The 15,700-nt window shown below is 35.7% G+C and overlaps 2 protein-coding genes across 3 annotated transcripts; one reads left to right on the top strand and one right to left on the bottom strand.

Annotated features, from left to right (window-relative positions):
• Window positions 1-199: 199 nt before the first annotated feature.
• On the bottom strand, window positions 200-9,865 carry LOC145601068 (trihelix transcription factor GT-4-like). The gene is made up of 5 exons (XM_081656989.1): window positions 9,065-9,865; window positions 7,624-7,662; window positions 3,726-3,857; window positions 928-1,152; window positions 200-760 (listed from the first exon to the last, which is right to left on the bottom strand). Exons 1-5 carry the CDS (start codon window positions 9,681-9,683, stop codon window positions 543-545), a joined length of 1,233 nt encoding a protein of 410 aa, XP_081513115.1. The 5' UTR covers window positions 9,684-9,865; the 3' UTR covers window positions 200-542.
• An 887-nt stretch (window positions 9,866-10,752) lies between these two features.
• On the top strand, window positions 10,753-13,818 carry LOC145602115 (uncharacterized). 2 transcript variants are annotated; one of them, XM_081658272.1, is made up of 2 exons: window positions 10,753-10,996; window positions 12,612-13,818. In XM_081658272.1, the coding sequence occupies exon 2, from the start codon at window positions 12,699-12,701 to the stop codon at window positions 13,686-13,688; it is 990 nt and encodes a 329-aa protein (XP_081514398.1). In that variant the 5' UTR covers window positions 10,753-10,996; window positions 12,612-12,698; the 3' UTR covers window positions 13,689-13,818. The 2 variants fall into 2 exon arrangements, with proteins under 2 accessions (XP_081514398.1, XP_081514399.1); XM_081658273.1 differs by having other exon boundaries at window positions 10,754-10,996; window positions 12,722-13,818.
• Window positions 13,819-15,700: the final 1,882 nt, after the last annotated feature.

Raw genomic sequence — 15,700 nt, 5'->3', positions numbered from 1 at the left:
AACCAATAGTATTAAGCTGCGCCAGGCATCCGCAGAATTGTCTCTTTAAACAACCACTGAATAGATAATTTGCAAGTTTCGTTTTGCTAGAATTCATCAGTCTTCTCTGAATGTTTTGCTGAAATTTAATTCGTGTTTGAAATCAAAATGTTCACTGCTGTAATAAGTTTATAATTGTCATTAGGAAACTAGTCTGTCGTTAAGCTAAATAATATGAGATTCCACAGTTCTGAAGAGTGAAACACAAGAAGCTGCAAAAGTAAGGAGTGCAAGGGCACATCTGTAAGGAGTCAATTACTAGATGCAATTTGAGCCATGTTTAAGTTAAAGGCCGCTAACATTACACAAGGAAACTATATACAATTAGAAGTTTTATTATAAGGCAATCTTCTATCTGTAGTTCTGTACAAAAGGTCAGAAAATGGGAATTTTCTGTCCGCAAATCACTTAAGCTATCTAAATGTGCTCTATGGTAAAAGATATCTGGCGGCGAACAAAGAGTAAGGCACCACCCATCGAGCAAACCAATTGCCCTCAACTTCTCAAGTCACACCACGATATACTGCATCTGGGCGAAGATCATCCAAATTATCGATATTTCTGTAGCCATTCAACTCCCTAAGACATGACCATCCCCGGCGATGCATTAACTCACGGAAATCATCCTCAGTGTAAAAAGTTTTTTCTACGGTGTGGGATATCGTCTGACCGGGATATGAAATGTGGTCTGACTCCTCATAGCACAGCTTAATCGTCATACCTGAAACAAAGAATTTGTTGCAACTTCAACAGGTCAATTGCAGGGGAGGGATAAGGGGCTAGGAAGGATGCAACATGCTACAACACCATTCTCATGGTAATTTTATGTACAATGGAATTTATGAGGGCAGGGGCGCAAGCCGCGCAACAAGCTAATGCAACATATACCTTCATCAAGGTGAAGAGTGTAGGTGCCCAGTGGCATGTCCCTGTCAAGGGATCGGGCAACCTGTTCCTCATCCTCCAACCAAAATGCACGCTTTGTCCTTAAACCAAATGCAGATCGGATCACATCTTTGATGGCCTCAGCAGTTCCCTCTACACCAATCCTCTTAGTGTAATCACCCCATTTGACAATTATCACCCTCCCACCAAAAGGGTGAGTATCATCACCTGAAAAAGTAAAGTAAAAATTAGTATCAAAACTCTAGAATTAAAACAAAACATGCCTACTAAAAATTCAGAAAACGTTACAAAGCCAATAGCTAAAAGGTTGCAAGACAAAACAACAGGTGTTGTGATGACTTCTTCCTTGTCATAGATTTCCCTCTTTTACACACATTCGAAGGGAGGAATCATGCCAAACTGCGGCAAGAAAACTCGCCTTTCTTCAACCATTTAATTTGCTTTCATCAGATTTTGAGAACACTGAACGGTTGATCTACTGGCTAAAATGCAATGAAAGAAAAAAGAAAGGGAAAAAAAAAGAGAGAGAGACACATCGGAAGGGGATCAAATCCAATCAAACACAGAAAATTTAGAGGGCCTTTCCTCCCAAGATGGAAGAATAAAAGAAAAGATACAACTAAAAATAAGAAAAATCAGAACGGAAGATATGAAAGGAAAATCAGAGGGAGGAAAGGAATCAAACATACTAGTAAAACCAGCACCAAGAAGAAATAATTATTTATGGAGCAAAAAGCTTCTAGATATTAGGAATTCGGAATATACAGTAATCAGGTTCAGGTGAGTGGTCTGCCAGGCTAAAGTCCAGTCAGCAGTTCACAGTTCATGTGCATTACAGACAGGTTAAGGAAACTATATTCAAACTTTCTGTTAAACTGCCTCTTAGCAGAATCGGCAAGATGCTCATACCAAGCCTTGGCAGAGGCCATTCGAGGCATGCACCAACTTATGTAGTTATGTAGTTACATATAGTGAACCTTGTGGCACCCAGGTATCTCAGCCTCTCCAATCCCGTGAAGTGTGTGCCATGTGCCTACTTGCGCACATGTACACTTGAGGCCTGCGTTTTTAAAAATAAGTCTCTATAACATAACATGATTCAACTATGATTTTAGATCACAAACCTAGACATCATTTGTCACATCCAACGTAAAAACACCTAACTTACCCATATAACCCTCTACAGCCCCATCCCATTCTCCAGACACAAACAAAAGGGAAAGAATAAGAAGAGGGACAGCCAGGTTACTCATTAGTCACTCAACTCTTATCCCCCACCTTCTAAGTCTAGATTTGGACATCACTTCAGGCAGTAGTGATTCTGTTCTAAAGTTTTCTCATACATTGTTGTCAGTTCTTCACTTCATAAATCATAGGAATACAAGACAGAAGAAACTGGAGACAATATAAAGAAATAAGTATGAATGGTACAACATTACACTTACAAAAACGCCCCTTCTAAATTTATTACTCGGAAGTCACAAATTCCTGAAGGAACAAAATTTTGGACACTATCAAAGTAAGAAATTGACCTTCGTACTACTCTGGGACCACTAAAAGCCACTCAAATCAAAGTATTCTGAACCTTTAAACTCAAAAAAAGCTCCAAGTGAGACCGAGAGAACCTATACAAACTTTCTCTTTTTTAATCTTAAAGTCCCAAGATAATTTCATAATAGCTTGAGAAGCACAAATCCAGCCATTAAATCCTCCTGAATCTATATTACCTATTTCAGTTTGCTTCACAAGAATCCTGATCAACTACAAGAGAACCGTCTATTAAATCTCTGAAAATCAAACATGAAGCACTCTAAACGACCCTGTTTGGCAGTTTCTTTTTCAATAAAGATTAAAATGCCTCTTACCTCTTCATAAAGTTGTGGCCATAATATGTCCTGAATTTTCATACAGGAATGTGATAGAGCTAGTTTGAGGTTTTTATTAAATAACAAATTCAAAGATATTTAGTAGAAATTATGGAAGTAATATGTAACAAGACTTACAACTTACAAGGCATGTTCGAGCACCCACATCCAAACTTTAAAATTGCATAAACTAATGGAAGCCTAACAAAATACAAGGCACTGAAACACATCCACTTATTTCCCCCCTGAAGTATTAATACTCATAGTCAAACCCTTGACTGTGTTCACATTCACTTGTAACATTCACTTCACTTGAGTCTGAGGCACTTAGCTTTAGATACTTTTTCAAATAGGCAGTCATGTACCATCAATATTTTCCATCCTCGTTGCATTATTTGTAAAAAAACTAGACCAAGACCTACATTGTAGCTAATCAACACATTGAAACTCCTACCACAACTCCTCAAACATGCAACTTATATTTGTAACAGCAATTTTTCGACAGAAAAGATGAAGTTAACAGTAAATTGAGAATGTGAACCTCACAATCATTATAACTTTTCACGTTCCTTTGAGACAAGTTTTTTTTTTCTTAAATTGCACAAATTGTGAATTTAAGGTAATTTTGAAGCTCATATTATTCAAGCCTTTTCTCTTTATCTTATTCTTACAGCTTATTTATGTTAAAATCAGACCATATCAAACCAGAGTGGGCCAAAAAAAACTCAAAACAATACCAAACATAGTTATAACTTATAACAATAATAATTCATACCAAACAATAAATTTAAACCAGACTGCACCAAATGAAACCAGACTAGTCCACATCAAACGGTCAGACAAAAACTTTAAAATTAAGACCAACATGCCAAATATAAAGTGAAGAGAACATAGCCTCCATGTAAACAAGATTACCATTTCCAGGAGTCTCACGCCAAAATGATGGGGGGCAACCCCCGTCTGTTACGGCATCAGCTGCAGTAATGGCAAGAGGATGTCCCTCATGATCCAAACGCCTCTCCAAGTTCAGAGTTGGCCTCCCGTTAGCTGTACCAAAAAAAAAAAATATCATACTTAGTACATAAATCCAATGAATACAAACTTTAAACAGACAAAATATCAATTCAAAAAAAAAAAATCAACGGAAAATACAATAAGCCGTTCACAAGAAAACAGGTGCAAAAGAGGACTGGGAAAGGAAAAAGGAGAAGGACAAAAGAATAATGTCATTATGCTTCACAGCTCATAGAATTTAGCATTTGAACGCGGATGCATGTGAAGGCATTACAATTTTCCTATCAAATAGGACAAGGGCGGGTGTCTACTAACCAATTTCTTCTTCCTCAATCTTAATCTTCATTGGTTCCTCAATCTTAATCTTCATTGGTTCCTCAATCTTAATCTTCAATGGTTCCTCAATCATCGGTTCCACAATCATTTGTTCCTCAATCTTAATCCCCATTGGTTCCTCAATCATTGGTTCCTCAACCTTAATCTTCTTTGGTTTGTGCATTTCTAAGATAGAGCAGAAGAGATAGAGGGCCAAAACTCAAAGACCAAAGAGATGCAATGTCACTAAATCTGACAAGAGTATAGCAGGAATTATAATACTCTGGAGAATCAGATCCAAGATCCCTACACATCAAATGTATCGAGCTTCATCATTAAAATTTAAAACAATCTTCGCTCAAGTTTCAGAATTTATGGGTTCAAAAGCGTTAATTGAGGCTTCACTACTATGAGGGTTTTGAGATCTAGAGTAGGCTTTTCTCAATAGAACAATTAAACCAAGTATAAATCAGGTTACGCTCGCCTAATCTAAGGGTTTTTTATTTGATTTCACTCATCACAATAAAGTTTCTCACAGCTAAGAGTCACACTCCAAGACAAGCACACAAGTTTCTGGACACTCCAATTTTATTAATCAAACAATTTCATGTATAACAAGCAAAAATAAAGCAATAAATAGCCTCATGATATTGTCTCCTAATATGACTGGAAAACGCGTGGAAAGTTTTAGGAAACAAATCAACCTTAACAAATCTCATGAATTATTAGCAACAATAAAGCTTTAAATAGCCTAACAAAATCGTACATCTGTCCTATTGACTAAAGGAAACAAAATAAAGCTCCTCATTTGACTAGAAAACACGTGGATAGTTTTTAGGAAACAAATTAAAATTAAAGCTTTCCTTAACTCTCCTACGGTGTATAAAAAGTTGCACCTACACGTAAGTCTCGAGGTGAAAGGGTGAAGCACTCTTTTCTGATCCAAGCAAGGCGATTTTAAAGAGGAGTAGGGAGGCACAAAAGGTCCACGAAAGCGCACTGAGGTAGACAACTTTTTAGACACGCAATCAGTTTATCTCATTATATGAGCCATGCATTAGCTTTGCACCTAGACCCTAGGATCCCTATCACCTTAGTGCTTCGTAGAGTACATTGCTCATCTTGTGAGATTAGGAAACAAAACCAAGTAAGAACACGTGAGTGAGAAAAAAATTTACTAAGCCTGAGTGTTACTGAATTCACGCAAAAGCAGTCATACTTGCATAAATTAATTTTATGTGTATAAGGAGACAAAAAGAAAGTAGAAAAATTCAATGCCAAAGGCCCTTAAGCCTTAAAATAGTTATATGCCTATAACAAATCTATCCAAGTATATCTATCTTAGTGTAGGAAACCAACTAGCTCTGGAATCTAGTCAGCTGCATGAGAAGCTTGCTTGATAACCACCTCAATTATATCTCTGTCAACCTGGCAAGATAGGTTTCCAGCCCTAACTCAATTTCACAGCCCAAACGGCCCATAAATAAATAACTTAAACAAATCCAATAACTAAAATCATCACTTTAGGAGTATGGCAAAACCCTATTTATCCCTATAAAACTATCAAAGAAAGTTAAGGCCAAAGCCAAACAGTGGACAATGGATCACATCATGGCAGCTCAAATATACTGGTATGGTAACTTCCACATGCTCTACTTTATGCCAATCAGAAAATCGCAGCATACTATGAAGGTATGTGAGAAAGGAAGAATGTCCATACAACAATCAGAGGGGCACAACAACAAAGGGGATTTTATAGGAGAAGTAACATACAATGGAATACAAAGGAAAAATAGTTTTTTTACATGTCTCAACCTTAAAGTCAGTTTAAAAAAGGCAGTTCAAAATCCCATTGTTCAATGCAGAGATGCAACTACAAAATTCACTTTCAGAATATTGACAAACCATGCTTTTGTATGTGCACATCAATAAGACTTGTCATAACAGACAGGAAGATTGATAAAGGCAAGCTAATGACAATCAAAAGGAAGATGTCACCGGCATTGATCACATAAATGAAAAAATTAGCTTCCTCCATCCTCAATGTCAATTTTATTCCATTTCAGAATATCTCAAAATACTTATTAGGTTTCTACAGAAAATTATCATTTGATTCTAAGTAAAAAATTCCACAGTGAGTCAGTGATGACTGATGAGTTAAAAATATACAATAGTTGGACAAGGAAAAATAAATTATCTTCCCCACAAACCTTTTTTTTTTATTTTTTATTTTTTTTTTTACTTTTTACTTGTTTGTTAAAAAAAATACGACAAAGATGTAGGAAAAAGAGAGTATAATATTAGGTATTAAATGGCCTGAGCTAGTGAGCTATATGGAATCAAGATGGAGCTACAACAGGCTAGTCAAATCAATCAATCAAAGCCTTAATCCCATAAGCGGGGTCGGCTACATGACATGAGGCTAGTCAAATAGTTTAGATAAAATCTATCTTCCATTAAAATGGCCTTGATGTAGTAACATCTCTGAAGTAAGATTACTGCCATGTTAATTACCTAAAGTTGAAAATGGTATGCAAGACATTTAAGAACAAAGCCAATCAACGGGATATTGTACAGGAACAAGGAAGCTGAACAAAGTAGTTGATGCTCTAGCCAATGAAGCTATAAACTAAGACTATTGAATCATTCTAATACATCCTGCATTAAGGCTTAAATGCTATAACCAGAGCTACTTAATTCATTAACCCCCTTGTGTAACTGGAAAAAGGTGAGTTTATAAAGTGGTACAATTTGGTCTAATTTACAAAACTAGATAGCGAATTGAACAACACTCTGTTTGCATTATTGCCTATAAACACTATGTCATATCTCTGAACACTACAACATAGGTTTTATCATAGTGAATTTTGAAACATTACTTTAATATTGTGAATTGAGAGTGCCTATGGTTCTTTCACTGATGATGATTCTCGCAGTTAGAAGAGACCATGTCAAGTAGTGCAAAGCACAATTGACCCTCTAGGAGTCATTAGCAAGCTGCTTGTGCCATGGTCCCATTTCCTCTAAAAATGAACTTGATATTATCACAATTTAATTGCATATACATCAGATAGCAAGCTAATAAAAATAGATGGCACGCTTGACCTAGACAAGCCACCAAATGAAAGAGATAAATGTGCTAAAATGCCACAGATGATTGCATCAGAAGATCAAGTAATAGAAATATGAAGGTGAGACAAGCAAAAAGTATTAGCCATAACAATCTTGCTTCAAGGATTAACATCTTGCAGATTCACTCCTAATCCCTTAACCTTGACATTATAATCAAGTATATTTCTTTCACCTCGCTTTAGTAGGACCCTATGAGGAGCTTTTAATCAACTACAACATCTACACTGCATTCTTTGAGTAGTGCTACTCACCAACCTTAATTATCGTACTTTATTGGTTTTCAGCTCTTACAAAGTTCCAAAAACAATTCAAGATACCAATCTAAATTCCATAAGGTTTTGAAGTGTAATACCTTCAATGGGTCCAAAAGGAATAGAAGCATCGTCAATACCTGCACAAAAGACAATCAATAAAAAGCATCGTGAGGAAATACACTATTTTGTAATCTTTGCTTTTCAGAAACATCATCACTGACTTCTGAGAAGTGCAAGGATCCAACAATGGCAAACGAACACTAGAAACAAAAAGAAAACTTCAGAACAAGGTCATCATGCAGCGGTCTTTATACACATTTTAAGGGAGTTACTAGCAGAATTACTTGGCAACAAAAATCTATACTCATACAAGTAGCAAATGCATACAAACACTGATTTCAAAATATGCATCCCACCACACAAAAGCGCGCCAAAATAGCTCCCCGACAAATTCATAAAAGACCCAGATAGCATATGTTTCAGTTCATTATACTTCAAGAAGGATAAAGGACAGATTACTAAGCATAAAAGCTATCAACACCAGCCAAACTAAGTACTTGGTTCTAATAAACATGTATGATTGAAGATAGACATGTGAATGATGCCATAACCAATTAAACAAACAGTTGTTGAAGGATCTTAATTCTATAGACAAATAGTAATATGAAATAAAAGTGTTGATATCTTCTTAGTCACAGACCCTCTCCACATATTAATCACATTTAATCCAATCAATTCGGTAGTCACGAAAAAACTTCTAGTTCAAGTGAAGGCTAAGATCTATAACTCTTTTCAGTTTACATGTCCATTTAGACTTTCTCCACACAAAGTTTGAAGCTAAAAGAACTCTGCAAAATAAAAGCAGCATTCTTCATACTCATTTTATTGGACCAATCTAAGAATGTAATTCCCTATCCAGCTTGAAGCCGCCTCCACTTGGTTGATTACTTACTCATGTCATACCATTACAAACAACACCCTGATAAATACAAAATTCAGCAAAAATCATTTTTCTTTACAGTCTACCCGTCTCTAATCCTTTGAATGAGAAGGTCAAAGAAATTTTGATAACACTACGAAATTTATATCAGCTTTCAAGAGCTCCTCCAGCTACCCATACCCAAGATCAACCACGAAGAGTCAAGCAACAATTTGGTGAAATTACCATTTACCAATAAAACATGGATAACACATACATTATTTCAAGATTTCCAACAGCATAAACACATACAAATCCAACAAAGGCAATCATATCAAAACCACCCAGAAAAACAGAAATCGAAATTCAAAACTTTGCGTACACCCAATACCACAAACAATCCCAAAATTCAAATAAACTCTCCAAATGGAACCAAACCATTAAAAACCCAACAAAATAGCAAAATTCTCAAATGCAATTCTCAACAGGACCTAAACAACGTACTAAATTTAACAACTAATAAACCTAAAAATAGCAATACCCACATGTAATTCTCAACTAACACCTCAACAAACCAGCTAATTATGACAGAAAAATCAACAAAAATATACAGCACAAACCTTTATCAGAGAATTGCAAGAAAGAATCAACCTTAGAAGAATGATTATTATTATTAATCCCATCATTACTATTATGATTAGGGCTTTTATACCCAGCCGAATTCGAACCGCAACGACTCCTATCCCTCAAAATCTCCTCAATTTCCTTATAACACAGCATCTTAGCATTCCCATTTGCAGCATTACCCATTTGCTGCTTCGCTTTCTTAAACTCTTTGAGCAAATTCCTCCACTTATCAGTACACATAGTAGGACTCCTATCAAACCCTCTATCCCTCATTTTGGCCGAAATCTGCTCCCACAAATGCTTGTTTGATTTAGAAGTGTTGAACAGAGAATCCATCTCTCTCCTCAAGCTGATAAGATTCCGGGTTTCGTCTTGAACCCAAGTTTCGGCCCGCTTCTTGGGGCCCGAAGAAGACGGTGTTGTGGCCGAAGAGGGTAAACGGTGGGGTTCGTGGATTTGGTGGGGGTGAGGGTGGTGGTGGTGGGTGGGACCCACTTCGATGAGCATGTCGTTGTGGTGATCGTCGTCGGAGAAGTCGAGAGATGATGAAGGTGGTTTGGAGGTGGTGGTGGTAATTGGGGTGGGGTTGTGATTGGAATCGGAAATGTACATGATTTTTAATGGGGAAGAGAGAAATTGAGGAATTTTAGGGGAGAATTTGGGAATTATTAGGGTTTAAAGGGGATTTGGGAATCTGGGTTGAAATTGAGGGAATTTGGCATTGGAGGGAGGTGGGAATCCGGGGAGGTGACTGGTGAGTGGGGAAGCTAGGTGCACTGGTGGAGTCAGAGACTCGGAGTATTAAGTGTGTGTTCTCTTCGGCTTAATTTTTTTACTCTTGAATAATGGACTAATTACGGACTACTTTCATTTATAGAATATCTTAAATTAATCCATACATCAATCAAACATTATTCGGTGGAGTTAGTGGGAAACTCACTTTATAACTTTTAGGTCAAAAGTTTAAGCATTATACGTAGTAATATTAAACTATTCCGTACTAAATATAGTCGACTATATTAGTTATCAAAGATATTCCAAAATTTGATACAATATGAAACTAGTTAGATTTTCCAAAATTTAATGTACAATCAAATTTCCAAAATCTCACCAATGGATTAGACTTTGCCTATTAGCTTGGAATGGATAGAAATTTTTCCACCTTGATTTGAAAACGAACCGAGGATCTAATTTAGTTTATCCAAAATTATATCGATTAAAGTCGAAGAAATGTCTATCCTATTTATATACTCCATAATACTCCCTTTGTTGCCGTAATTTTCTTTTTAAATTGGCCCTTAAAGATTGTCTTATACTATTAAACATAGACACCACTATTTTACTCTCACAATAATTCCCTACATCCCACCAATTCCACTTAACTAAAACTTAATACTCCGTACTAATTGTTTTTCAAAAAAAGCTTTAATTAATTGAAATATTTATATACGGCAAATAATTAGAAACAAAGAAAGTAAGTATTATGAAGATTTTTTTTTTTTTCCGTAAACATACCCTATAAATTAGGTACTCCTTACATAATACTATAAATCCATTTTTTGTAAATTTATTATATACTTGGTATATATCTCATGTATTAACACAATCGACAATAAAATTTTATTGCTCAAGATAAAATCTTTAATTCATTATAAACCGACCCCATCTCATTGCTTTTCAGATGCATTGGGGGTTGTTTGAACCCCAAACCCCCATCTAAACAATATCAATAAATAAATCAAACAGCAAATTACTGGGTTTTGTTAGAAACCCCAAACCCCTCCATTTTCGTTGTCAAGAAAAAACTCAGAAAAATGCCTTAATAGCTCAATCTTTTCATTGCCCTTTGAAATTATTCAAATTTTGAGTATACCCCAGAAATTTGTCTGCAACTCCTGCAAATTATAGCTCATAACTTCTCTTAGGTAATTTCTCGAACGCCTTATCTTCATTATTTACAAAAATCTGAACTTTATACCTCTTGATAATTACTTGATGCTGCGATTATTAATAAAATTTAACATATCTCTGGAATCTATTGGTTGCATAATTACTTTCTGGGTGTGCTTATAATTGAGCTTAATTTTAGTTTTATAGAGGTCCATGATGAATATTTCATTAAGGGGTTTTGTTTAATGAGCATGGAATTAGATCAATTGATTATGTGAAGCTAAATGATTAGGGAAAAGTTGGAGTTGAAAATCAATATCTTCGTACTTTGTTTGCTACATTTGTGTGATTGTGATTTTCTCTGTTTGTCTTTTTTTTACACATTGCATGATGCATTTTGAGCTACCTGTGTATTAGTTGCTTGATTTCAATCATGTCAAAGACAAGGAACACTTTGATATTAGGTAAAGAGTATGGTTTCGTATCGGTCATCAATAAGTGTAGAGTCCTATATTGTAGTCAGACTTTCATCCTTCAGTGAAAAGATGAAATAATTCAGTCTTCACATAGGTCAAATCTGCTCATGGATGGAAATCTTGTTGGTTTTAGGATATTTAGGGGCTGTGTATACATGGAAGTCATAAGGGACTGATTATTTTTGTTCAATATTGGGGATTTGATAATGTAATATAATTCGAGAAAGTATATGATCAGGCTCGACCACCTCATGGAGAACTCCTAGAACAAAACTTGTTCTCATACGAGTCATATCTAAAAAAAACAATTCATTAAAAATATGGACCCTTGTAAATCATAGATGTTCTCAGTACATTAGTAGTACTCATTAACAGTTGCTAAGCTTTATACACTGAACTAAGTCTTAAGTAACTTCATCCTAGGTACTTGTATAATCTCTGACACTATTAACTTGTGTCAGACATGGGTACTGATTTTATTTTTTCCATGATATTAGCCCAAAATGAAGTGCCCATACCCATATTTGAGCAATTGGGGTGAAATGAACAGTCTGAATGCCTATAAAATAAATCTACCATCATGTGACATTATTATAACTAGTAATGGCATCTTGGTGTCCAACAATTGTTATATAGAGAGTACTCTGTAAGATTAGGAGGGGAGTGACAAAATCTACAATGCTGTTTTCATATTCTAAGGCTATGTAAATATGTGACTTTCAGATACTTCCATCGAGGGTATGTGTTTTGACTCAGGCACTCAGCTAATATGTGAAAAATTTCCATAATTTTTGACCTAAAATGATGATTCAAATGTCTTACTTATGTCCGAGTGTCTAGGAATTAACACGGGTACTTGAGGGTAGTAGTAGGGACTAGGGAAGCTAGAAAGAGCTAGCTATAAATTAATTCCTGTATATTTTATCAAGTAGTATTCTGAAATTTAAAAATGTGTTGTTAGAATATGTGCTGCTCATGTTTTTTCCATATTCCCCTATACTCTACTTTGGTCCTGAACTTTAGACCATCAGTTGGTTGACTTGTTGTGCTTTACCCAGTAAAACAATATAGTCACCAAAAGGCTAAACAAAATGCAAGATTTTATAAATGAAGGCTTTAATTTTTTGAGTTTTTGGACTTTGTTCTAACATTTTCAATTTACTTTTAATTTTAGGTAGAGGCTGAGATTCAAAGTCAGAACCAATGTCCATATGTTATTACTCCTTATCATGTTACTTTGAAGTACAACTGAACCATCAAAATGGTGTGTCAATTTAATTTCAGGGCAATTGCTACCGAGTGCCTGAGACTTCCAACAATGAACAATGCCTACATGTCAAGATTCTGCAGCATCTCTCACACTGCTGCCATTCCGCTGCCCTCGAGCAGAATTGTTGTTCTTGAGCTATTTAGAAGCTTCTCTACATGTAGTCCATTGGTTGTTGTTCCTTCTAATCCTTTCATCATTCGAAACTCCCAAGCATTGACAGCTCAAATCCCCGCATCTGATACAACACAGCGCTCTGAAGAGTGGTTTGCGCTCCGCAAGGACAGGCTAACTACGAGCACCTTCAGCACTGCTTTGGGTTTCTGGAAGGGGACCCGCCGAGCTGAGCTCTGGAGTGAGAAGGTTTTTGCTTCTGATGCCACAACTGTAGCAGCTTCTGCTAAGCGGGCCATGGAGTGGGGTGTTCTCAATGAAGCACCCGCTATTGAGAGGTATAAAAGCATTACAGGGCGTGATGTTGGTTACATGGGCTTTGCAATTCATTCTGAGCAAAGATTTGATTGGATGGGCGCTTCTCCTGATGGTCTTCTTAGTTGCACTCCTGAGGCAGGTATCCTTGAAGTGAAATGCCCATATAACAAAGGGAAGCCTGACTTGGCATTGCCTTGGTCAACAATGCCTTTCTACTACATGCCCCAAATCCAGGGTCAAATGGAGATAATGGATCGAGAATGGGTGGATCTGTATTGTTGGACCCCTAATGGGAGCACGATATTCAGAGTATGCAGAGAACGGGGATATTGGGAGCTTATACATGGAATTTTGCGCGAGTTTTGGTGGGAAAATGTAATTCCTGCTAGAGAGGCTTTATTAGTAGGCGGGGAAGAAGCAGCAAACTACTATAAACCCGCACCCGTTCACAAACAAACTGGTCTGGTGATTAGCAAGAGCATTAGTTTAGCAGCTGAGGCCAAACTGTTGTGCAAGGAGATTGCAGGTCATGTCGAATTCTTCACACAATAGACACCTCCAATTAAGATAACAATTTGATAATTCCACCATGGGTTATATTTTCCAATCACAAGCTTTTGGTGCAAATTTGTATTCTCTTCAATTTAAAGTATATCTATAAAATCATGTTCAATGTTTAGCCTGCAGCTGATATAAAATTGAACTCTGGAGCATCATAATTGTTGATTTTACAGGTAAACACATATATGAGCCAACCTGAATTTGGCCCGACCGAACCTGAAGTCATATCAGATGACTGGTACCTTAATAACCTAAACTAAATCGATCCAAACAACCTCTTAACCACCTAAACTCTGTACAATTGTATTTGCTAATTCTTGTGGAAATATCAGATTATCTTTTCTAAAATCATATGGCTTGTAAACTAGGACCTGGTCAAAATTGTAGTATGAGATAAGATTAGACAGAAATCTATAAATAACAAATCTTCTTTTAAAAATAATCTCATTGATGCAGAGAATCTACCAGCTAATCAAAGATTAGGTATAGATAGAATCATGCAATTTTTAGCTGCAAAAGAAAGGTTAAAACTGCATCACCTAAATTTGGACAAATGACAATTTAGTTCTTAATCCTAAAATCAATGAAGATTTTTCAAATACAAAGAAAGGAGACGAGGGAAGATGGATTCTGGACCCTCCTGGGCTGATCAATGGGACAGCAACCCAGACCCGCCATCGTCTTCGTCTTCGTCGAAGGAAGATAATAAGAAGAAAGATGACAGCAAATCTGGTAGGAAGAGACTGCAAGAAAAAATCTTGAAAATATTTGGCAAGAAACCTCAGAAATAGCTCATCCTACCATCTTGACTATGTTTTGGCCAATAATTTTTGCATAATATCATGTTTTGTACATTATTTTTATTGTATTAATACGTTCTCGTTTTTTGTTTATTTCATTAACAAGTTTGCTTGGCCATTATTATGATTAAATCTTGTTTAATTTGCTGGAAATGAACCATAAGGTAGATTTGTTAACAAGATTATTTACATAACCCATTTGATTATAACATAACAACGTTCGAAAAGGCTACATAGTTGCTCTTTAATCAATTAATCTCGTATTAATTTTGAGTTTCTATACACTTTGTTAAAATAAGACTCATTTATAGGACTCATAGACAATTCTTCTTATTATTTCTTAATGTTGCAATTATTCTGTGGTATATTTGGAGGCTGCCCCACTTTCTTATATTGAGAAACAAAGCTCATCACTCAAGGGGTTAAAAATTGTAATATTACGAACATACTTTGTTTGTGAATAAGATAAACTTGGAATTACCCGTATATTTTGTGTTTCTCCCCTATGACCCTCTTATCTCATTTGTTGTACTTATCAAGGACCATCTTAATAACAAATTTAAGCTACATTGCTAAGTACTTTAATTTTGAGCTTAATTACTAAACGAAACGTAAAAAATTCTTAAAACGTATCACTGCAGAACATGTCAATGTTTAAGTTGATGTTACATGTAAGATGTAACTTTCCAAATTTTCTTACATTGTTAAATGATATGCAAAATTTTCAAAAGGCAAGGCCACAAATTTACAAACGATTAATTTCAGTGACAAAGCATGATACAAATTTTATATGATTTTCCTCGAGATATAATTGTTAATAGAAGATAGTTCGAAAATATTATGTGATATGAAGGAATCAAGGAAGTATGAACTATGAAGTAGTGAATTCCCCTTCCAATTTAATAAAAACAAAAAAAATACAACTGGATACATTCATATATTTAAAGTCTTAATTTACATATTGATTTGGATGCATGTGAATTGAAGCTGTACAATCTTGATACCTTGGAATTCAAGAGTATCAAGGAAAGAAAAACGTACAAGCTAAACCTTTCCAATTGGTTTTGTCCTAGCTCATATTGATTTGGTTTTGTTGCCTCTCTCGGCTACTATACTCCGACTCATCAAGATATAGATCCTTTTTTAGATAGTAAATTTTCTTATTTTTTACTCCTTGATAGTTTAGGTTACAGTCTTGTGAGA

Source organism: Chenopodium album, chromosome 21, assembly GCF_948465745.1.
Source record: "Chenopodium album chromosome 21, dcCheAlbu1.1, whole genome shotgun sequence".
NCBI classification, from domain to species: Eukaryota; Viridiplantae; Streptophyta; class Magnoliopsida; order Caryophyllales; family Amaranthaceae; genus Chenopodium; species Chenopodium album.
The sequence above is the reverse complement of the archived record's forward strand: the minus strand, read 5'-3'. Positions and strand labels throughout refer to the sequence as shown.